The sequence below is a fragment of the Heloderma suspectum genome, chromosome 6, assembly GCF_057233095.1.
Source record: "Heloderma suspectum isolate Gila_16-S chromosome 6, 16-S_ref, whole genome shotgun sequence".
Classification (NCBI taxonomy): domain Eukaryota; kingdom Metazoa; phylum Chordata; class Lepidosauria; order Squamata; family Helodermatidae; genus Heloderma; species Heloderma suspectum.
Genome location: NC_139463.1, coordinates 41261509 through 41285089, shown reverse-complemented (window position 1 = coordinate 41285089; position 23581 = coordinate 41261509). Strand labels below are relative to the sequence as shown.

At 46.3% G+C, this 23581-nt stretch overlaps 1 protein-coding gene across 2 annotated transcripts in view; it reads right to left on the bottom strand.

Annotated features, from left to right (window-relative positions):
- The window catches only part of TACC1 (transforming acidic coiled-coil containing protein 1), an 80691-nt gene that overhangs the window by 34624 nt on the left and 22486 nt on the right, over window positions 1-23581 (bottom strand). For both annotated transcript variants that reach the window (XM_084804052.1, XM_084804051.1), the window contains exon 3: window positions 10586-11729. In XM_084804052.1, coding sequence (XP_084660178.1) covers window positions 10586-11729 — 1144 coding nt within the window. The remainder of the gene's footprint in view (window positions 1-10585; window positions 11730-23581) is intronic.

The following is a 23581-nucleotide window of genomic DNA, read 5'->3' as shown; positions in this document are numbered from 1 at the left end:
AGATGACAGGTGGCCCTCCTCAACAAAGATGATCAGGGGACTGGAAACAAAGCCCTATGAAGAGAGACTGAAAGAACTGGGCATGTTTAGCCTTGAGAAGAGAAGACTGAGGGGAGACAGGATAGTGCTCTTCAAGTCCTTGAAAGGTTGTCACAGAGAGGAAGGCCAGGATCTCTTTTCGATCAGCCCAGAGTGCAGGACACGGAATAATGGGCTCAAGTGACAGGAAGCCAGATTCCGGCTGAACATCAGGAGAAACTTCCTGACTGTTAGAGCAATACAACAATGCAGCCCATTACCTGGGGAGGTGGTGGGCTCTCCCACACTGGAGGCGTTCAAGACAAGGCTGGACAGCCATCTGTCGAGGATGCTCCGACTTGGATTCCTGCATTGAGCAGGGGGTTGGACTCAATGGTCTTGTAGGTCCCTTCCAACCCTACTATTCTATGATTCTATGATTCTAAGAAGGTCCTTCCAGAGACAGGGGACCACTACGGAGAAGGCTTTGTCTCTGGTAGCCACCCATCACACCATTGTGGGCAGCAACATATAAAGAAGAGCATCCGCAGACGATATTAGCGACTGGGTGGGAACGTATGGGAGAGTGCATCTTCCCACATCCATCCTCTTGACCAGCATTAAAAATCGGATCTTTGTTCTGGGACAAATGTTTAAGCAATTAAAAAAAAGTGGGGGGGAGGTTAGAAACTGCTGACTTTATAACATGCCCCTTACTTATGGCTAACGCCAATGAGAGCAGAACTCGAAAGGAGTGGAAGTTCTCCTAGGCCAGCCTTCCTCAACCTGGTGCCCTCCAGGTGTGTTGACCATGCTGGCTGGGGATGATAGGACTTGTAGTCCAACACATCTGGAGGGCGCTAGGTTGAGGAAGGTTGGCCTAAGCAATCCTTGATGCGTTGAGGCACATCGTGTTAGGTGTGCACCAGCGCCATGCCACTTCTTCCACTGCTCAGTTGGAGAACACATGCTCCGCATGCAGAAGGTTCCAGGTTCAATCCCCAGCATCTCCAGGTAAGCCTGGGAAAGACCCCTGTATGGAACCCTGAAGATGTCCATGATGTCACACCATGGGAGGGACCCATGGTCTTAAGGCAGCTTCCTATGTTCCTAACTAAAGCCTCTTAAAAACTAACCTCTTCTAATAGCTTCAGGTAAAAAGCATTTGGAATTCGAATGGGCCGACACACTGCAAGAGCGGCTGTGGACTAGACCATCGGCTACCAAACTTGCTGTGGACAAGGAGTGGAAGCAACATACCTGATGCCGCTGTGAGGAAAGACACAATAGGAAAACATAGCACACAGCACAGCAGAATATACTCCCTAGGAGTATTAGGGTGGGAGGAGGCTACTCAGGCATCCCCAGGCAGCAATAGCGCACTGGGTCATCTCTTATGCCAGACTGGAAAATAGCCTCTTGCCTAGTTGTTTGGGGTGAGTAAGAATCTCCTCCAGGTGACCAGGAAGCGAAGTGTTAGGAGAGCTGGCTCTTTTCCTCTGTTAGTCAACCAGTCACTAACATGGTACACATGGGTGGATGGGCCAGTATCTTGTATGGGCTTATTTATTTTATTTACAGCATTTGTATACTGCTCCACATCTAAATAGAACCCGGAGTGATGAACAAGAAGAGATAAAATGAACAAAAGAGAAAATGAATGAAACATGATATTAAAATTATTATTTAAAACACAGAGTGCCAATAAAACCGAGGCTGGTTAACCAAGGAAGGCTTCCTGGAAAAGAGCTGTTCTAAGGAGGCGCCGAAAACAACCCAGTGTTGGCGCCTGCCTGACATCCAGAGGCAGGGAGTTCCATAGGACGGGAGTCACCACACTGAAGGCTCTTGTCCGGATGGACTCCAGTTGGGCCATACGTCCTTGTGGAACCACTAGGAGCATGCCCTCTGATGACCTCAGTGATTGGGTAGGTTGGTGAGGGTACCTTGGTCCCAAGTTGTTTAGGGCTTTGTACACTAGTACCAAAACCTTAAACCTGGCTCGGTAGCAAATAGGCAGCCACTGCAGTTCCCTCGGCAAAGGAGTTATCTGCAAGGGTGTTTTACACTACAAATGTGTAACCAGTTCTGACAGCATAGCTGTCCTGGCCAGCAAGAACTCTGATGCAGCCACTTAGGGATCGATAAGATTTATTCAATCCTATGCAGAATGGGCTCGTAAGATGAGGTGGGGGGATAGCTCAGGGGCAGAGCACATGGTTTGCACGCCAAAGGTCCCCGGTTCAAATCCCTGCATCACCATTTAACAAGGGTCAGAGACAGAAGGTGATTGGAAAGGCCTCTGTCTGAGCCCCTGGACAACCACTCCCAGTCAAAGCAGACAACACTGAATTGATAGACAAATAGTTCCTGTGTGTCCTGCCATGGCTGAATCAGACGCAGCATTACAGCAAATTATGGGACAATCCAAAAGGCAAGGCATGGCAAGGCAACAAAACAGGCAAATGGTCAAGCACAAAGATTTAAATCCTGTATGGGATTCGGCTAAGGCAGAGGTAGTCAAGATACAAGCAAAGGTCAAAGCACGGTCAAGCAGTCAGGTACAAACACAGTCCAGAAGCAGAGTCAAGCAGGATTCCAAAGGTCAGAAGTACGGAGGGCCAATCACAATCGCAAGACAAGGCCCGGAAAACAAGGGACAAGGCACTGGAGCTGAAAGAACGATGCTGTTTCAGCACTGGCTAGGCTAAAACTGAAGGCTTATATAGCCAGAGCTCCACCCAAGGCGCAGCTGCAGTACGCTACAGACCCTCTGGCAAAAGTCCAAACTGGGAAGAGGGCCTTGTTCCCAAGGAGTCCTGCTTTGTAATCGAGCACTTCTTCTCAAAGGAGCCCTACTGGCCTGCCTCTTGAGGCAACGACGCTCCCAGGGGCTAGGTGGTCACCAAGCCTCCTCCCATCCTCTTGCAAGGATGAAGTAGTGGCGATCTCCCCTGAGGGTCCAAGCTCCCCCAGATCTCCTGACATGGGTGGCTCCTTGGTGGTGTCTGTTTCTGGGAGTTCTAGTTCCTCCTCAGAGGAGGATTCCTCCAGCGGAGGCATGACACTGTGTTCCTAAGAATTGGATAGTGGCTTCTAGGGACCAGAAATGATGCCTTTTTCAGCCCTGCCTTAACACAAACTATGGGCAGAACTATGCATTAACTACACCGTTATTTCCAAATGAAGAATTTGGGTGATGTTGGCACAGAATTTTAATTTGTTTTAAGCAGAGAGAGTATACAGTGCATACTATGCACTGTCCTGACTATATGTCTGGTTTGGCCTTCTTTTGTGTTGATTTGTCTAGCATCATGGCTGTGTTCACCAACGTCTAACCATTTCTGCACTGTAGGCGATAAGAGCAGGCTAAAGCTGACTGCAAAGGCCATGATCCCTGAAATCAGGGCTTATTTACACTTGGAAAAGATCCAACCCTTTGTTTCTACACAAAGGTGTGGTCCCAGGGATAGCCTGGGAATTCTTGATTTAGGAATGAGAGGAGTCCTAATATTGGGGGGGGGGGACACTGATTGCATAGATGGTTTCTATGCCATGGAAGTCCACTGCAAACAAGCATGCCGTGAGAGCAAGCACAACCATCTCCCGCTCCTCATTCCACTGCAAAGCTAAGCTGTCAGATAAAATCATGTCTTTTAAGAGGAGGCGGAGGACAAGAGCCAGACAACCAACCCAAAACTGTAAAATAACCAAAAATAAAAAAGGCAGGAAAGAAGAGGAAGCTGCATGCAGCAGAGAGAGAGACAGAGAGAGAGCCAACAAAAACATTTTTTAAGAAACCAACACAAAAAAGGAACAAGGAAAGAAAGGGAAAAGAGTACTTACAACAGAAAACAGAGAAATTTCACTTGTTCGGTAGTCCTGGTGCACCAAAAATGAACAGACGAGAAAGAGAGACGGAGGGGGAGGAAAAAATATATATGAAAGATCTGGATATATATTTCCTCCCTGGATAAATGCAAGTTATTGTATGCATGGGGAAAAACATGCAAAGAAGAGATGTAAAACTGCAAATATTAATTGCTGCTGCTGGAGAGAAAGAAACCTCCAAATGAACAACTTAAATCATAGCCAGGGCAGTTTGTGAACACCCTGATTATAAGACAGCACGGAATGCTGTCTTGTGGATGGAATTAAACTTCCCAAGAATCTGCTTTTATTTTCAAGAACAAACCCAAACGCAGGTTTCAAGCCAAGGGATACGGAACATCTGGCCCTCGGAGGTTCTGCATCTGGCCTGTGGAGCCTCCTTGAGTTCCTCCAAGGTCAGGGCTTGGCCTCCAAGCCTTGTCCCCTGACAGAATCCCTTAGATTATCTCTGACTGGAGATTGGAGATAACAGGGGAGGATCGAGGTGGTGTCCGAGTCCTTTTGTGCAGTGCCCCCACGGGGATGATGCATGTTCCTCCTCCCAGTACCAAACAAGTCCCTTTCTCCATGGAGCATGGAGACAGGACAAATGGGTGGGGAGATGACATCAGTGGGCAAGGCCACGCCTGCTGAGGTTGTTCACCCCACAAAGGGCTCGGCAGCAGCCAATTCGGTCCCCCATCCCAAAATGATGCAGCACCCCTGTTCTAGCCCTTTGGCTGCAAGGATATGTCTCAACACATGTGGGGCAAGTCTGATGAGATGTCAAAAGCCAGAGGAGTGGCTGAAAAAGATTGCCAGGACCCCTGCATAGCAGCCTGCCCCTTGACACGACTAGCAAAATGCAAATTACACGAGCACAAAAAATACAGAATTGTACAAAATTAGAGCAATTGTGCAATGTGCATAATTCATTTGAGCCACAGAATTCAATGGGGGGGGGGTGTCAGGGGATGAGAATGTGGATTGCCCAGGCACAGGCTCATTTTGTTGTTCATGTGGCCTTGGCCCAGGCCTGCTCGTAGCTACCCACTGCACCTTTGAATTGACGTTCTAGGTCTTCTCTCACGAATGTAAGAAGAGCCCTGCTGAACCAGACCAAAGGCTGTTCTGATCCAGCTTGCTGGTAATACAGTGGCCAACCAGATGCCTGTGGGAAGCCCACAAGCAGGACAGGAGTGCAAGGGCACTCTCCCACCCATGTTCCTCAGCAAATTCCGGAAGCCAGATTCTGGCTGAACATCAGGAAAAACTTCCTGTTACAGCAATACGACAATGGAACCAATTACCCAGGAAGGTGGGGGGCTCTCCCACGCTGGAGGCATTCAAGATGAAGCTGGACAGCCATCTGTCGGGGATGCTCTGACTTGGATTCCTGCATTGAGCAGGGGGTTGGACTCGATGGCCTTGTAGGCCCCTTCCAATCCTACTATTCTATGTTTCTATGAAATGGCATACAGAGGCAGACTTCCTCCAGTAGCAGAGGTAACATTCATGACTAGCCTTCATGACTAGTATCCATTGAGAGACTTATCTTCCATGAAGCACTGCGCCAATCTTTGTTAAGTTATCTAACATTTATAATAACACCTCTTCTCTCACTGTACATCTCAGTTTCAGCAGTGCACTGAATTTGTACCCAGTAATGGAATTCACATCTTACTAACTGCACTAGTTGGGCTGGAACAGGATGAACCGTCTTACCTAGGAACTTCGAGCCACTTCAAACATCGTAACAGTCCTATGTGAAAAGTATTTCCACAAAGAATATAGCATGCCAATTGCAATCTGCTCTCTCTCTCTCTCTCACACACACACACACACACACACACGTCTTTTGCTCCACATATACAGTGTGTACAGTGTCTCTTATCAGGCGTACATGCAGCAACTCTAACCTGTGTGCATCTGTAAGGCCTCAGGCCTGTACCAAGCTATCAGCAGTTTTAGAGGGGTTTAGAGATCCATAGTGCTCTCTGACTTTGGTTCAGTTGGCTGCTGTTAAACCTAACAGGACTCTTGATTTACCAGGATGAGTTAAAGGTCGATAGAAGGCCTAAGCACATTCCATACTAACAAGCTGGAGTGTCTTTTCAGGATGTGCCTGGGAAGTGAAGCTTGTTTGCCTTAAAGGTGCAGGTGTCTGTGCTGGGAAAGCTCTGATTGTTTCCCTTCTTACCAAGCACTGTTAGCCTATGCTGGGAAAGTTGTAGATGAATGCTAAATAATGCTTGCTGTTGTCATGCTGCCTCACTGCTAACATGTATGGTATAAAACCCATTGTACCCCATGGCTCTGGGTTCAGAGAAGCTGTCTGATCCAACCACTGGGTACGCCTGTGTACTGTAAGTTACTCAATGAAGTACTGCTTGTAAGCAAACCTGGATCTGATTTATCACTATCTTGGCACCTCTAAATTAAGAGGCCTACTGCAGAGGCAATACAGCATCATGGCACAGGACAACCTGTGTGTGGTTTGCATACCAGGTGGAAGTGCTTTCCCATTTAGACGCCTTATCATGGCTGACGCAAATTTGAGAATTACCACTCAGCTAGTCCCTGCTGAATTTTGAAATCCTGAGGCATCGTGGGGGAGAGAGGCGCGGCAATACACACAAGTGCTAACAAGCTGAGGATGTTGGGCCTGCTTGCTCCAAAAGCTTCCGAACACAGCTATTCCTGTTTGCAATACCGTCCTCAGCAACCACTGGTCCTGTGTGTACTGGGAGCACTTATTCATTAGCACTTAATAATTAATGGGTGAAAGGGGCTAAGCATGCTATAGGGTGGGAAAGGATTCTCCTCCTATATAATTATAATTTCTTGCATTGCTGGCTTTCACAGACAATACTGGATTTTCTACATTGAATTTCTGACCTTTGCACACTCCAGCCAGGGCTGGCTCAAAACCTGTTCCCTATTCGTTTCCCCACTTCCCACCCACCTGAGAAGATGGAAACGTATGCACTGAGTAAGTGGGTCACAGGACACCCTAGTCCAGGAGTGGGCAGACTTCAGGAAGGTTTTTTTTGGCGGCGGGGGGGGGGAGTTTCTGGTGGATTTTTTTTTTTTTTACTAGAACCTTGAGATCCACCATGCAAAAAAAACACAAAACACTGGGACAGGGGCACCCCTGCACACTTACCATGAAGGACCAGGGTGTCTTTGAGCACATGCTCAGCCCAGGGACTAGAACGGATCTCACAATCTTTTCACACACAAACCCACTCCTGGTCACCTGGATCCTGGCTCAGATGTCAGGCTGAACCAGTCGTTCCCAACCTGCTGCTCTCCAGATATTTTGGACTACAACTCCCAGCATCCCTGATCATTAGCCATGCTGGTCTGGAATGATGGGCATTGAGATACAAAACATCTGGACGGCACCAACTTGAGGACAGATGTGCTAAAGAAACCCCGATTGGAGAGCCCGTGGCTTGTCCAGCTGCTCTGCTGGCAGGAGGAGCCAAGCAGAGTGATCAAACAGCGTCTGCCAGCACACTTGCTCTTTCATGCCGGGGAGGCTGGTGGCTCCGATGTCAGCGGGGCAGTGAATCTGCACCGGGCTTCAGTCAGAACCCTAAGGGAGCTATCCAAGGTGAAGCACTCACCTGAGAAGCACCTTGGATAGCTCCTTTAGAGTTCTGACTGAAACCCGGAGCTGATTCACTGACCCACTGACATCAGAGCTACCAGCCTCCACTGCTTTCATGGTCAGATAGAATTCAAAAACATTCTTCTTACTGTGATCTGTGAACAGGGCCTATATTTTGTAAAACTGTATGTTGAAAGCCACCTTGTGAGAGTTTTACCCTAAAAGGCAGCCTACAAATAGTTCAGTTAAATAAATATGTTTCTGCAATCCTGCAATCCTCCCTAGGGGCCCAAAAGCAATCTAATTCCTAAATGCAGGAGGATGTGAGGCTCTGCAGATAAATGTGGTAAGCCTCTTCCTGGAATGTACCACTTCAGACAGTAGGTGGGGGACTGCACACACTTGCACAGTTGGCATGGAATGTTATGCACAGAAAGCTAGCATGTCAGGGTGAAGGAAAGGTGAACCCCCTTCCACTTGATGTACTAGTTTTCAATGTGTAGGGAGGTTTTAATTTTTATATGTTTACATCTCTCTCTCTCTCTCTCTCTCTCTCTCACGCACGCACACAAGGAGGGGAGAGCATTTGATCAAGCAACCCCTCAGCTGCGGCCTAAAGTGCTACAGTCCAGGAAGATCTATACCACACAATGAGCCATTTCTCTCAAGAGCCTCCGCATGCACACTTTTTGCTAGACATGCTGCAGAACAAGACCCAGTGAACTACAGCGGCTTCCACTGGGAATACCCACATTTCAAATCACATCGCCCCTAGAGGAATCAGAGGGGCTGGACAAGATGACCCATCCCCAAAGATTTATTCATGCTAGGGAATCTTGAGAGTTCCTGCAACTTCAATAACGGCAAAACTCGATGACTGGAAGAGGCCAAAGCAAAAGTAGCTGTCACCACCAAACATCTCCCCGCACCCCAGAAATAAAATGGGGAAGGGACATTGCTCACTAGTACAGCCCCCCCCCCCCCAATCCATGCCTGACATTTCCCGTTCAAGGATTCCTCAGGAGGCAAGACTGGGGAAGACAGCCTCATTGTGAGACGATGGTCATGCAGGGCCAGATGAACTTTACGATCCATCTTAAGAATAAACCGAGTTCTAAGGGAAGCAGCTGAGTGGCATGGTGTATGCTTTGCAAGTAGAAGGTCCCTTGTTCAATCTTCAGCATGCCCAAATGGTCTCGGGGACCTGGGTTAGGAAGTGAGCATCTCGAGACCCCTGGCTTCCATTTTAAAAATGCAAGTCCCTTATGCACTGTGAAGACACGTCTGATTACGACGAAGATCTTTAACAGTATTTTCCAAAGACAGGGCAATGCTTCCCAAACGTCCGATAACAAGGACACATGCCTTCCCCACCACCACCAACCTCATCAATTAAAAACAAAGGCATACTTGGTTCTTACACCCAAAAAGGGCTACTTGAAAGCAGAGCTGGGGAATATGTGGCCCCCCAGAGGTTGCTGGATTCCAGCTCCCAATCCTGGATTGCTAAGGTTGTCTTTGGAGGCTAAATGAATTCCCTAAAATAGCACTGTTTTAACTGTTTTATTGTTTCAGATTTGAATTGGTATTAGCATGTTTAGTAGTTTGATATGTTTTCATCTGTTTACATTATTTATTGTTTATACTATCTAAATTGATTTTATCTGTATGCTGCCCTGAGATCATAATGATACAGGGCAAGATACAAATGTTTTAAATAAATAAATAATGAATAAAACAACCCACTGTCAATCACTGAGTGTGGGTTAGTGTGTTGTGTGAACCCAGGCACTGCCTGGGTGTGGCACAGAGGTGCAGCAGCTCCCCTAGAGCAGCTCTAGGCTCATGCACAACTTCACTGATATAGCTTATTTCTGGTGATACACTAGTGCAGGGGTGTTGAACCTCAGCCCCGCAGGCCAAAACTGACCTGCGTGGGATGCCAATCCAGCCCTCCATGGTTCCCCAGATGCCCCGCCCCTTCCCTTGGCCCCACCCCCTACCCCCAAACTGGGGGTAATTCGGTGGTTAGCTTTTCTGCATTCTGTCTCTCCACGCTGCCCATTCTACAAGGTTGAAACGCTTCTCCTAAGGCTTCGTTACTGTCAGAAAGAGATATAAGCTAAATCTGCTGGGATTTGTGCTACTTTAGCCCCATCCCTTTTTGCCTTTGTCCCTTTCCACCACTACAATGTGGCCCCCAAGAGCTTCTCTAAAATGGAGTTTGGGCTTCATGCTGAACAGGGTTCAACATCCCTGCAGCAGTGTGTGCCCACACACCACTCCAGGATTGCCGTGTTAGGGGGCAGGATGTCAGTGCTCCCTATATTTTATTTATTTATTTATTTAAAATATTTCTCTACCGCTCCACATCAAAGATTTTGGAGCAGTGAACAACAAGATAAAAGAATAAAAAACCCATTATTCAAACAGTTAAAACATTATAAAAGAACAGATTCTGAACTTAATAAACTGCAGCTGGTCACTCAGGGAAGGCCTCTCGAAAGAGCAATGTCTTCAGGTGGCACTGAAAGCAACACAACATTGGCGCCTGCCTGACCTCCAAAGGGAGGGAATTCCACAGGAAGGGGGCCACCACACTGAAGTCTCTTCTCCTGGTGGACTCCAACCGGGCCATAGGTCCATGTGGAACCACCAGGAGCAAGCCCTCCGATGACCTCAGGTGACCAGGCAGGTTGGTAAAGAAGAACGCGCTCTCTCAAGTACACTGGTCCCAAGTTGTTTATAGGGCTTTGTACACTAGTACTAGTACCTTAAACCTGGCCTGGTAGCGAACAGGCAGCCAGTGCAGTTCCCTCAGCAGAGGAGATGCATGCTGAAAAGGGGCAGCTCCTGACAACAGCCGAGCTGTTGCCCGAGCATGTAATCCCATACCTCTTTAAAAGAAGACGTCTACGACATCCCATTGTCTGCAAAACTAGCGTAATGCTTATACGCAATACAAATGGAGCTTTGCAGGGTATGGGGTGCACACGGCCCTGCTTAGATCTTCATGAGCTCAAGAGCTGCCCCCAACCACTCCCTGACCAAGCTAGACACCCCCAGTCCATCATCACTCACGTTATCAATCGCGACTTGGCATTCTTTGGAGAGGCCGAGCCTTTCTTCAGTTCGTCCCCCACGGCCTCCAGCGTCTGCAGCTCCAAGATTTCATTGAGACTGTTCTCTGCAGAGGGACAGGAGTCCGCTCCCATGCCCACCAACGTCTTGGTGGGCTTGAATGGGTCAGCTGCATCAAGGTTATAGGAACCTTTCGGAAGAGTTGGGGAGCTCTGCAAATCTGAGCTCGCCGCAAAGGCATTGAAGTTGGGGTCATCCCACTGGTTGGCATTCACTGGGTGGGAGGCCTTGGGGGCAGGCACCTTGGGGGTATCTGCAAGTGTCTTCTCTCCATCCTCAGTGCCCACAACGGGCCGGTTGGTACTACCTCTTTGTCTCCTGGGAGACAATTTACTGGCTGCTTTCCTTCCGGTTTTCCTTGGCGGAGCTTTCTTGGGCTCAGGGTTTTCCACTCCTTCTGTGAAGTCGAATTCTAGTTTCACGGCCCGGGCCTTGGGTTCGCCAACCATGCCTGCCCCACTCTCCTTTATGTCACTGTTTGGAAGATCGAAGCCTTGCTGAGAAGCAGGAGGAGAGTTTTGGAGTTTGGAGCCTCCCATCACAAACGGGTTCACGTTTTCATTGTACTCCTCCGGGTCAAAGCAGTATGAGGCTTTGGAGACAGGGATACTTTCCGTGGCTGTTTCGGTCTCTGGATTCTCTCTCCCCATTTTCTTCTGGAGTGTAGCCGGTTTTGCTCTTGGGAGCTTGCTTTTGCTAATGACAAGCGTCTCACCGTTTGGCTTGGCTTCTGAAGACCCTTCAGCAGGGACCTCCTTCCCTTCCTGGGACGTCCCTTGTTCCTCTTCTTGAGTCTCTGTGGGCACAGCACTTGCTGACGTTTGGTCCGGATCAGACCTCGCTGGAGCAGCGCTGTCCTCTGCAACAGCAACAGGCCGCTCTGCAGACAGGTCTGTCCCTGGCACAGGAGGAGTCATGGATGAACCTTTGCCAAGCCCAAGGTCAGTTTCTGACGAAAACAGCTTGTCGGCTTGCAATACTGCTGAGTCTGTCCACAATTCATCCTTTGCTGAAGCAGAGCACTTCTGGCACGAGTCCTCCTCCACCTCTTTGGCTACGGACTGCACGCCATCTTCACGTGATGCTGGGGGTGGGGAAACACAAAGAAAGAGACAGAAGAAGTGAATAAAGAATATGCCTCCTATATAAAAGATTCAGCAGAACAGCTCTTCTCAACCTTGTTTTAAAATGAGTGATGCACATTTCAACTTGTGACACAGGCTTCCTTCTTTGTCCTAGTTCTTGCTGGAGGTGGTAAACCTGTATTTGGGCTGTAACACTTCAATCTGCAGGACAGGTGAGCATGACTAAAGGCTCCTCTACAATAAGTGACCTTAAAAGTCCATCCATTTAGAAAGTTAGTATGCCAGGGTGAATAGTTCTAGCCTAGCCTTAATCCTGCCTATACTACTTTTTCTATGTGCAGGAATTCATTGCTATTATTATTATTATTATATATTGTTATTATTAACAATCATATTTTCATTAATGTATTATTTTGTATTATTCTTATCTTTTTTAATGGAGGAGCATTCAATCATGTGAGCCCTCAGGTAAAGTAGAACAGGCCAAACGCAGGTTTACCACATCAGTGAGAACTAGATCGGGTTCTAGACCGACAAGACCGAGGTACTTTTGGTGGGAGACAAGAGGAGGCTGGGGGATGTTGACCTGGTGTTGAATGGGGTACGGCTACCCTTGAAAGACCAGGTCCGCAGCCTGGGGGTCATTTTGGACTCCCAGCTGTCCATGGAGGCTCAGGTATCAGCTGTGAGCCGGACAGCGCTGTATCAACTCCATCTAATATGGTGGCTGCACCCCTTCCTTCCCGGCCATCTGCTCCCATCAGTAGTACATGCCCTGGTCTCCTCTCGTTTAGACTACTGTAATGCGCTCTATGTGGGGTTACCCTTAAAGACAGTTCGGAAGCTGCAACTGGTACAGAACGCGGCGGCTCACCTGATTAAAGGCAGCCGCCGGCAAGATCACATCACTCCAGTGCTGAAGGAGTTGCACTGGTTACCAGTTGTTTTCCGGGCCAAATTCAAGGTGTTGGTTTGACCTCTGAAACCCTATATGGTTCTGGCCCAGCCTATCTTAAGGAGCACCTCCAGCAACACCAGACAGGCCGCTTAACAAGATCAGCCTCGGATGGCCTTCTCTCTGTTCCATCAGCCAGGACAGCTAGACTGGTGGGGACGAGGGAGAGGGCCTTTTCTGTGGTGGCCCCCACTCTGTGGAACTCCCTCCCTAAGGAACTCCATCATGCCCCCTCTTTAATGAGCTTCCGTTGTGCATTAAAAACGTGGTTGTTCAGGCAGGCATTTGGGGTGGGTTAGGGTATTTTAGAAAATGTTTTTATTGTAGAATTTTATAGTTTTAAACTGTTTTATTATATGTTGTACATTGCCCAGAGTGGCTGGGTGACTAGCCAGATGGGCGATTAATAAATTTAATAAATAAATAAATCAGTGAGAACTAGGCCTCAATTATGCTTTATCCTTATGTTTACAGCTCTCCCCACACCTTCCTCCTCCTCTCTCATTTTCTCCTTTTCTCAAAACAAGTAAACACAGAAAATGGCAGTGAAACAAAGAAAATGGCAGTGGTGTAGGGGCATGCCAGACCAGACCAAAGGCCTATTTAGTTCAGCATTCTGTTTGCAGAGTGGCCAGCCAGTTGCCTGTGAGAAGCCCACAAGTAGGACCTGAATGCAACAGCAACCTCCTGCTCATGTTTTCCAGCAACTGGCATACAGCTTCTGATACTGGAGGTAATATAAAGCCATCATGACTAGTAACCATTGATAGCCTTACCCTCCATATTAGGGTAAAAGCCTAATATGGAGGGCCAATGTGGTGTAGAAATCTACAAAAAGACCAATGTAAGGAATTACAGTACAGTCACTGGTCTGCGATTCTGCACACACAGTGAAATCTTCATAGAGTTTTGTAAAAATCTGATGCACACTCTAGCAACTAATACAGAGTCCTGGTTCGGAAATCACAGCAGAGGAAGGAACCATTCTGCATGTGCAACTGCCATTTGCATAATCTCCCACGATGCAGTGGGGGTTGGCATGTCATACGATCCCGGTGCGGGTGTAGCGGTGGTCACTTCATACCCACCCTGCAACCTCTACTGCACGTCGTGGGTTTTACGGTGGGTATGAAGCGACCACTGCTGTGCCCCATGCTGTAGTCACACAACATGCCAATCCCCACTGCATCGCGGGAGATTGTGCAAATGACAGTTGTGTGCGCAACACGATGGGGGAAGGAACCATGATGGTTCCTTCCTCTGCTGTAATTGTCCGAACCTGGCCAGAATCTCAAGACATAGTTCTCTTTCCTTTCTGTTTTGTTTTTTTAAAACATGCTTTTTAGGCTAGTGATCCCCAGACTGTGTGCTGTAAAAGCAGCTCAATTCCCCCCTGAGAAATTAAGCCATCATGGTGGATGCACTTGCCACTTTTGAGTCTTTCAGAATAGGGAAGCCAAATGCTTTTGCCTTTCACTGTAACGAAGGTGTTCCAAGCCCACTGACCTGAACGTTCTCCTTGGTTCTGAGTTTCTGTTAGGGGTGTGGGCGAATCTGGGAAGCTTGATTTTGCTCAGGTTCTCATTTTCCCAACGCTAACTTCGTTCTGTCCCAATTCCACATCAGACTGTAAATTCAGTCCGTGTGAAAATTTGTGGACATTTCTGTGTGCATTTTAATGCATTTTTCCCAAATGTACATAATTTTGTCTGCTGTTTTGCAAATATACACATTTTCCCCAGCGAACAAAGCATTGTTGTGCATGTTTTTGCAAATATAAACTCTCTTTGTGTACATTTTTTTTAAAAAAGTACGCATTTTATGTACTTTTTTTTGCAGACCACATCACAAACTTCAAGAAAGTGCAAACTTTTGAACACATTTCTCACCAATCCCTAGTTTCTATTTCTTTCCCTCCTTGCTAATCACTTGCAGAAAGAGAACTGGCTACGAGATTTCAGATGCAGGAAGGTGAGCCAGCCCTTCACTCACATTGGTTTTAGGGGTAGAAACGGAGCCTGGAGAGAAATCTGAACAATATGAGTAATGGAAGAGTCAGGACCACTGGGGAAGAGACACCATCAGCAAGCGGTTGTATTGCAGGGCTGTGTGAATTCTGAGATTCTGCACAGATGTTTTTCTCACCCTCACACAATACTAGAACGGTAGAACCTGGGGTCATCCAATGAAGCTGAATGAATGGTGGGGGATTCAGGACAGACAAAAGGAAGGACTTCACATGATGCGTTGATGGCCACCAAATTAGATGGCTTTAAGAATAGACAAATCCATGAAGGAGAAGGTTATCAATGGCTACTAGTCAAATGAAGTGAAAGTGGGTGGCTACTAAGAAGAGGGCCTTTTCTGTTGTGGCACCCTGGTTGTGGAATGAGCTCCCCAGAGAGGTTTGCCCAGCACCTACGTTGTTATCTTTTAGGTGCCAGCTGAAGAACTTATTTTCCCAGGCATTTTAGTCTTTCAGTTTCTCTTGTTTTTAAATATGTTACTGCATTTTACACCTTTGACTGCTACTAGGTTTTATTTTGATTTTTGATTTTTTGATTTTGGTTTTATACAGTAATTTTACACTTTTAAATTATGTCTTATCATGTATTTTATGGCTGTAATTGTTGTGAACTTGCAAGAGAGTGTTGGCTATCGGGTGCTATAGAAATGTAAATAAATAAATATAGTCAGGATGGCTATAAGCAACCTCCAGGATCAGAGACAGTATGGCTCTGGACACCCATTGCTGGGAGGATGCTACTGCGCTCCTATCCTGCTTGTGGACTTCCAACAAACATCTGGTTGGCCACTGTTGTAAACAGGAAGCTGGACTAAATACGGATTTGGCCTGATCCAGCAAGGTTCTTCTTCTGTACTTAAGCCACAGAACATGGCACTGGGGATGCAGAATTCAGTTTCCCGACCTATTTCAGTTTTCTTTCCTTTGTAAAAGTAAGTTTACTGTCATCATATTTATTTATTTCCCAACTTTTTGCAAGTATTTAAAAGGCAACTTACATAAAATCAGAGTAATAAAAATACAATGAAATACTGGCCCCCCACCTCCCACAAAAGCAAGGTTACAGAAAATCAACAACAGTTAAAACAACCAGCAGCTGAAAACTGAGATCCAGTGTATGGTAGGTGCAGGGGTGGGGACCAAATCCATCTTTGCCCGGATTTTTGTTTCTTTTCCCATTCTTAAAGGTTGAAATGCCTCTCCTAAGGCTCTCCTGGCAGCAAGAACTGGAGGGAGCAATCCTATGGGGATAAGTGTCCGCCTCCAAACTCGGAGGCAGCTGCCTATCCAATGCACAGTGGGAGAAGCGCAGAGGGGATCCTCTCCTCCGTGCTCCAGCCGCCCTGCATTCGCGGCTAGATGGCTAATTTCAGCTGTCTAGCTGCAGGACGTTGGAGTGTGGGGTGGGGAGGCCAGATGACAGATAAGAAATGTCACACTGCCACTTCTGCACTCCCCACCCCGCCCCTGGGAACACCCCCTTTTGCCCCACTCCGCACTGCTCTTATGGGCATGGAGGATGGGGACAATCCATGCCGCCTCGGAGACAGCAAGGGAGGGGGTGGGGAGGCGGTTCTCCAGGAACCAACCTTGTAGCGTGGGCTCTGAGGTCGGTTCCTGGAAACCGACCAATCCTATGGCCGTCTAGCTGCTGACTAGCGGCCATAGGATTGTGCCCTTAAGGTTCAATCCTATGCATGTTTAGACAGAAAAGGTACTACAGCTCCCAGCATGCTTCAGCCAGATGGACCATGCTAGGAGTTGGAGGACTTTTTTCTGTCTAAATGCATGCATAAGATTGCACCCTGAAGCTAAAATACGCTGGTATTTTGGTACTGGAGGTATTTTGGTATCTGAAGCCCTGCCCCTTCTGCCTTTCGTTCCACCTCCTTTTGCCTTCGGCTCCACCCACCACTGGAATGCAGCTCCCAAGAGCTTCTCTGAAAATGAATTCAGCCCTTGGGTTGAAAGAGGATCGACAGCCCTGTTGTAGTGTGTTGAATCTAGACTGGAACCTAGACCCACATTCAAATCCCCACTCAGCCATGAAAGCTCATTAGGTGACTTGGCCAAGTCACTCTCTTGCTCTCAGCCTAACCTACCCCACAGGGTTGTTGTGAGGATAAAATGGAGATGCAGAACCATGTAAGTCGCCTTGCACTGCTTGGAGGAATGGTGGGATATAAATGCAAAAAATAATTAAAAAAATAAAAAAGTACAGCAGCAGGTACATAACATTGAAGCACATCTAAATAAAAGGGGATTTGCTTGAAGGTTTGATGGCAATGCCTGGTAAAAATTCAAAAGCTAGGCAGAGGACTTACTTAATAACCTTTGCTTATCACCAACTCTAATAGAAGTAGAATTAATAATGCAAAAGAGTGAAAATTGCACGATAAATTACACACACAAACACACAGACAAACACACCAAATGAGAGAATTCATGCTAATCTAAGTAACTTCTACAGGTCACAGAATCTGAAATACCATGATGCAGATGTTTTTATTTGAAGAACTGAGTATATCTACACAAACCACATTTGTCACTAACCTTTTAATGGTTCATTAAAAGCTCCAGTTAAGGAAGCTTTGTGCAAATGACCCCATTTCCAGAGACACGCAAGATGTCTGGCATGTTATTGGGCATCAATGGTAAAAACAGAATTGGAGGAGGAGGATAATGTAAGCCGCCTTGGGTTCCTTGCAAGAGGAATATAGGCGGGGTATAAATGCAATAAATAAATAAATAAATAAATAAATATTCCTGAACTACTCTGGCTTCCCTTTATCAGCAGTGCCACATCATGAGCTACCAGATTCTCCTCTCTCTTCCAGTTGAGACACCTGACCTCTGCTTTCTTTTCATCTACCTACCTACCTACCTATGCCGTAGGTTGTATGTCTTTTGGAAACGGACAAAATCACTTCTATGCTTTGTATAGCACCTTGACAGAGTCTCCCCCACCCCCCCTGACATTTATATAGCACCATCCATGAGAAACAAGAAGAAAATAGGTTCCTGCCCCCAGGAGCATGCAATCTAATATTTGATGAAGGGGCAGCAGAGGGAGGGAAGGAAGGACAAGAGGATAAACAGAGACTAATATGTATCAGCTCAGTTACATGTACTGAGCGTTCGTTTTATAGTAGGGGATGAGGATTAAGGGGTTGTGTGCCCCAAGACTTCATAGAAAAGGTGGATTTTGAAGGGAGAGGGAATGGCATCATGAAGAGATTCTGGGATGAAGTTCCAGCAAAACAGGAAGGGTGGAGTCACTTGAGGAAACAGCAGATCTTTGAACAAAGGTGGTGGAGCTGGAGGAGCAAAGGTCACTGGTAGGAATATACTGGATAAGGCAGTCTTGTATTTAACCACTCACCTGGTCGCCACTGGTGACTCGGAATTCCACACAGGCAATTGCATGGAATTCCCTCTAGGTGAGCAAGTGGGCTCACAAAAGTGGGATAGAGTGATCTGTCCCTCCTTTGTCAGCCTGCTTGGCTTCCATACTAACCTCAGAGGAAAGGCTTCAATTCCTCCACTGCCAGTACAGAAGCCGAACAAGTTGGTGAACAAGAAGCAAGGTGCTCTGTTTCTCTTTTGCCAGCTGAACTTCCAGCTTGCAAAGCATTTTATTAACCAGCAGGTGAGTTTGTTTGTTTGTTTGTTTATTTATTTGCAGGTTAGTAACTTCGGGGGCCTTTGTAACAAGGCTGGGATAAGATGTCACAGAGATTGGACAGGAGGGGGCAAGACTATGGAGGATTTTGAAGGTAAGGAAGAGGAATTTTTTCTGGATCTGGGAGCAGACAAGAAGCCAGTGAAGGGATTTAAGGAGGGGCAGCGCATGGTCAAAGCAACAGAAGAGGTGAACAGCATTTTGGCCTTATATATAAGAGTAAGATAAACGCCATTCTAAACATTCACAATAATAATAATCCCAGCCCCTCCTGAAACTGTATCATTTTTTAGTGGGGAATTGAGGCAAGCCACACGATTGAATGTTTCCCTAGGAACAAGCTCCCTGCACTAAGAAAGCTAGCCCATCAGGAAGAAGGCTAGGCTAGAACCTTCTCCCTAACATGCTAACTTCCCCAAAGCAAGGAACAATTTCGGAGAACTTTCAAGCATGAAATCCACCCCCTCCCACATTCTGCATTGACACTGTTCTGCTGGAATAAAATAAATCTGCACAAAAGCCATGGTAGCTTGATTGATTTACTAGATCAATCCATCAGATAACATTTGCATGACCCAATCAATTCCCGTCATTTGCTCATGGTGGACCAGCAGAGTTTACATTCCCTCAGACTATTTGCCTCTTATTATTTTAGGATGCTGCAGCAAGGTGCAGTCAGTCTGCCTTGTTTATTTGGGGAATTTGTAGCCGGGTCTCCAGTATTGCTATTTCCAGGACAGCTAACAAACCATAAACACACAGGGAGAGTTAAAACAACAAGATCAATAACTAACAATAAAAAACAGCACAACAATAAGGAACATAAAAATCACAGCAGCAGAGTAAAATCAACCTCAGAGTTTGAAGAGGCCTGGGGAACTATTATTATTTTTGTCGCAGCGCCACCTCTGTACACAGCACTTTACAAAGCATGAGGGGGCAGGTCCCTGCCCCAAAGGGCTTACAATACAGATACAGAAACAGACACATGGGAGACAACAGAGGGAAGTGGAGACCAAACAGAGAACGAATATGCAACTATTGCAGTTACACCAACTTAGGCTTAGTTACAGTACGGTATTGGGACTAGGGTCTTTGCCTGGCCCTGAAAAGACTTGAGAATAGGCACTAAGTCATCATCCACAGAAAGACTGTTTCAAAAGGCAAGGGGCCATAACCAAAAAGGCCCTCTCTCTGATTGCCACCTTCAGAAGAATACAGCTGCCAGAGAAAGGCCTTCAAAGATAAAAAGTTATGGCAAGGTGAAGAATGATTTTTGGCTGAGATGCCAGACTGACACCCTCCCACCCCCCGCTCATTTTGCCTTTCTCCGTGAGAGGAGAGGCACGGAGAAAAGGACAGCCATTCCTTCCAGTGCCAGCCAATCCCTAAGTTTTGGGTGATAAGCACCACATGAAAGGACTGAGAATGCTGTTATAAAACAGAGTATATGTCAAGTTTTATTTATTTCGTTAGGTTTGTTTGGCAAGGTAAGAAATATCTCAAAATCACCAAGTTTCACACTTAAAAGTTAATGAACTCTTTTGAATTGTCTGATTGTGTCCAATGATTTGGACAATATTCAAAGTTATAAAATGCTCCAAGTTATAATTAACCACCAGTTCAAATTTTTGCCTTTGAATATTGTAATTGTTAAATAAATTACTTATTTGCAATTTTTCTTTACTTTTGTTCATTTTTCCTTTGTGGAAGGGGGTTGGCATGAACAGGAGGTTTAAGCTCCACAGGACATTACAACATACTACCAGGGTTCCTCAGTCAAAAAAGGGCTGAAAACCACTGATCTCTTGAATGGAGCATCTTTCAAGAAACAGCTAGAAAGGAAAAGATATTTCTATACATCTGATGAAACAAACTCTTGCCTAGGAATGGATGAATCCATCTGTTTCGCTTTTGATAACAGTCACATTTTCTTTCGATAACATTCACATTTTTTCAACCACAAGTTTCTTCCATCCTATTTCCACATCAGTTTGCAATTTTTTCTTTTAAATCCGCACAAAAAAAATTACAAATTTTTTACATTTTCCTCTAATATATGCATTTTTGGAAGCATTTCCCCCTAATGCACACATTTCTATATGCAATTTTGGATTACAGAATAGCACTGCAAAATTTGGAAAAAGGGTGAAAACCAAAGGAGAATTGCATTCCGACTCACATGTTTGTTTAGAAAGTGCAAATAAGGCACTGTGTTAAAATCTGAACCAAACAAATTTCACCCCCATCCCTACTCTTGTCCAGGGAAGTTTGAGCCACAGTAAAGTGGTTCATCTTTAGGAGGCCATTGGGAGACTCTGGCCCAATCTACACAATCTATTTAGAGCGCAAAGAGAGCACATCAGGGTCATTTGCGACAGATGATGCCGTCACCAATCCACAGCAACCTCACAGCCTCTTCTGGAAAAAGCACATTTTCGGAAAGTCCTTTCAGTGTGTCTTTTTTCTTTAAAGATGGCTCCCACATGGTTTTTCTGCAGTGTGCCCTGTCCCCCCATGTTAAATCCTGGGCATGCCTCTGTGACCTGGGAATGACGTAGCCTTCCCCCACCCCAATTCCCTCTTTTTCCCCATTGGAAGTAGGGAGCTTTTGGACACAGGCTTTCTTTCCCACTCAGCACTACTTTGCGCTGTGTCATCCTTTCACTATATCGCAATAGTGCTGTTTTTTCCGTTCACAACATGTAGCTTAGCACAGTAGCCACTTTACTCATTCACAGTATGCAGCCTGTTTTTCCCATTCATAATAGCTCAGTAGCAGTGTTCCAATCATTCAGAATAGCAAAACAGCTGTTCACCCATTCAGATTATGGAGCCTGTTTTTCCCATTCACATTAGCGCAGTATCTTTTAATCTTTCACAATATCCCAATGGCAGAAGAAAGGGGAGAGGTGTGGGGTTAACTACAGGGGCTTAATTCAGCGCTTCCAGTAAACTTCCTTGAGTGGGGTAGTGCGGACAGGGGCAGGGAACAAGCCTCTCTCATTCGCTGAGCAGCACCTACGGGGCTGATGACATTTTGTTCTACTCCGCCCATCCAACCCCAAAGTAGGGGGGGGGGTTCTAGTGCGGTGTGACACGTGAAAAGTGTTTTTTAGTTGTATATGCTCTATGTTTCTTGCTTCATGTGCCCCTGATAGACCAAAGCAATTTCAAGAAAATCCAGATATAACCAGAAAGTGCTTCTCATTCCATTTCCATGTAGACTGGGCCCTGATGGTTGCAACTGGAATGGTGTTCCTCTCTGAGTGGGTTTTGCAGTTCCCTGATTGCTGCCAGATTTTGGAACTGCTTGGGCCTGCTCCAAAACTCATTTTTCTCTCTCTCAAGCTCCTTTTAAAAGCGCTTGGGAGGGGGAGGGGATGTCCTGTGAGATTACAGTAGGGTGTATCGTAGGTTCGACCATTTCGGTGCTACCACCAAGGCACCTGTCAGCTCATCTGAGCTGAGCACTGTCTCTCTCTCTCTCTTTTATTTATGAGGAGAGAGGCCTGGGGCGTGTAATCAGAATTCAGAGCATCTGAACATGTGCACAAATAAATATATCAGTGGAGAATCTGACAGCACCTCAGCAGAGTTGGGAAAGCCCCACAGGGCTTAGCAGCTTCAGATGTCTTATTTCACACAAAAAGATGCTTATGCAATTCCCTGTGACTTCAAAAACAAACAAACCACTTCTTCAGCTAGTGATATAACTTGAGGAGAAACCATGATGTTTTGCTGCCCGAGGCAGAAAATCCAAATGGTACACACACACAGGCATGAAAACAGCTAGAAAGGCATTTCTAGGAAAAATACTTTGCACATATGATTGATGCATGAAGCACCATACCTTCCAGTGTTTCCCAGAGATGACTAGGGTCACTCTTTTGTGCTTGTAACACATCTATCTTCACACCAAAGACCAGTGCCTGATACACAGCCCCCCATTACACTTTGCGGACAGCTCTCACTGCCTCCTGTACGCTGTACCCATGTACTCTACAACAGCCTATTCTGTTCTAGCTTCAGAAATTAATTAAAATTAATTAACTAAAAATAAAAATCTTAACAATGTTTAACCAAATGAATGTTTGCAGCTTAATCCTATGCATGTTTAGGTTGGCGTAACTGCACATAGGATTAGCAAACAGTGAAGAATGTTGTGGAACCTTAAAAGACTAACACATTTGTTAGCCTTTACAAGGTGCCTGCCATTGGACTCCTGTATTTATCTGCATCAGATTAACATGGCTACCTCCTGGAAACTGTGCATAGAAATGCAGCCTTTGGAAGACTGGAGGTATTTATCTTGCCTCTGTTTCATCCTGCAATAAAATAATCTCAGAATTGGAAGGGTCTCAGAAGTCATCTAGACCAACTCACTGCTCAATCATGACCGCAGCTTTGTGCAGGTTTACTCTGCAGTGCAGGTCCCATTGACTTCAGTGGGCTTCTTCCCAAAAGGTGAGAGGGGGATTTTTGGAATGGTTGCGTCTAGGCCAGAGACATATCAACAGCAGCTAGAAAGGAGATGCTTCCTGCAGCCGCAGATGTTACTGCCTGCCATGGGAAGTTCACGGCAGAATAAATGTGTCTTTCTTCCAAATGCTACAGGACACTTTGAACATGCTCTTGTACAGCTCCTGTCCACTGCAATAGAGCTTGTGCAGGAGAACTTCCCAATGGACTCAGCCCCATGGGTCACATCCATCTACATCATGCTCTGCCACACGTAACAGTAGCCAAGGAATGCTGCCTCACCTATCCAGTAAGCAAGTTTCACAGCACATGGCAAAAGCAGCTAGAACCACAACAAGGCATGCATGCTGCACAATCAGTGCAGTGCACCTCTTGGGGGATGACAGGAGTTGTAGTCCAACAACAGCTGGAGGGTACCAAGTTGAGGAAAGCTGCTGTAGATACTGCTGTAGATACTAGAAGAACCACAGGTGTGCTGCTGGTGAAGAAACAGCAGCGTTTACTCAACCAACAGCTTAATCACTAGTTCTATTAGATTGCCGCTGGCATTTCATTTCCCAACAGCTCGAAACTACACTACACCTTTTAAAAAAATCCCTGCAAAAACTCAGTGAGGAAGACAGGACTGCGAAGCATGCCCAAGTTGATCAAGGGAGCTCCATGACTGAGCCGGGATTTGAACCCTGGTCCAAACCCAATATACTAG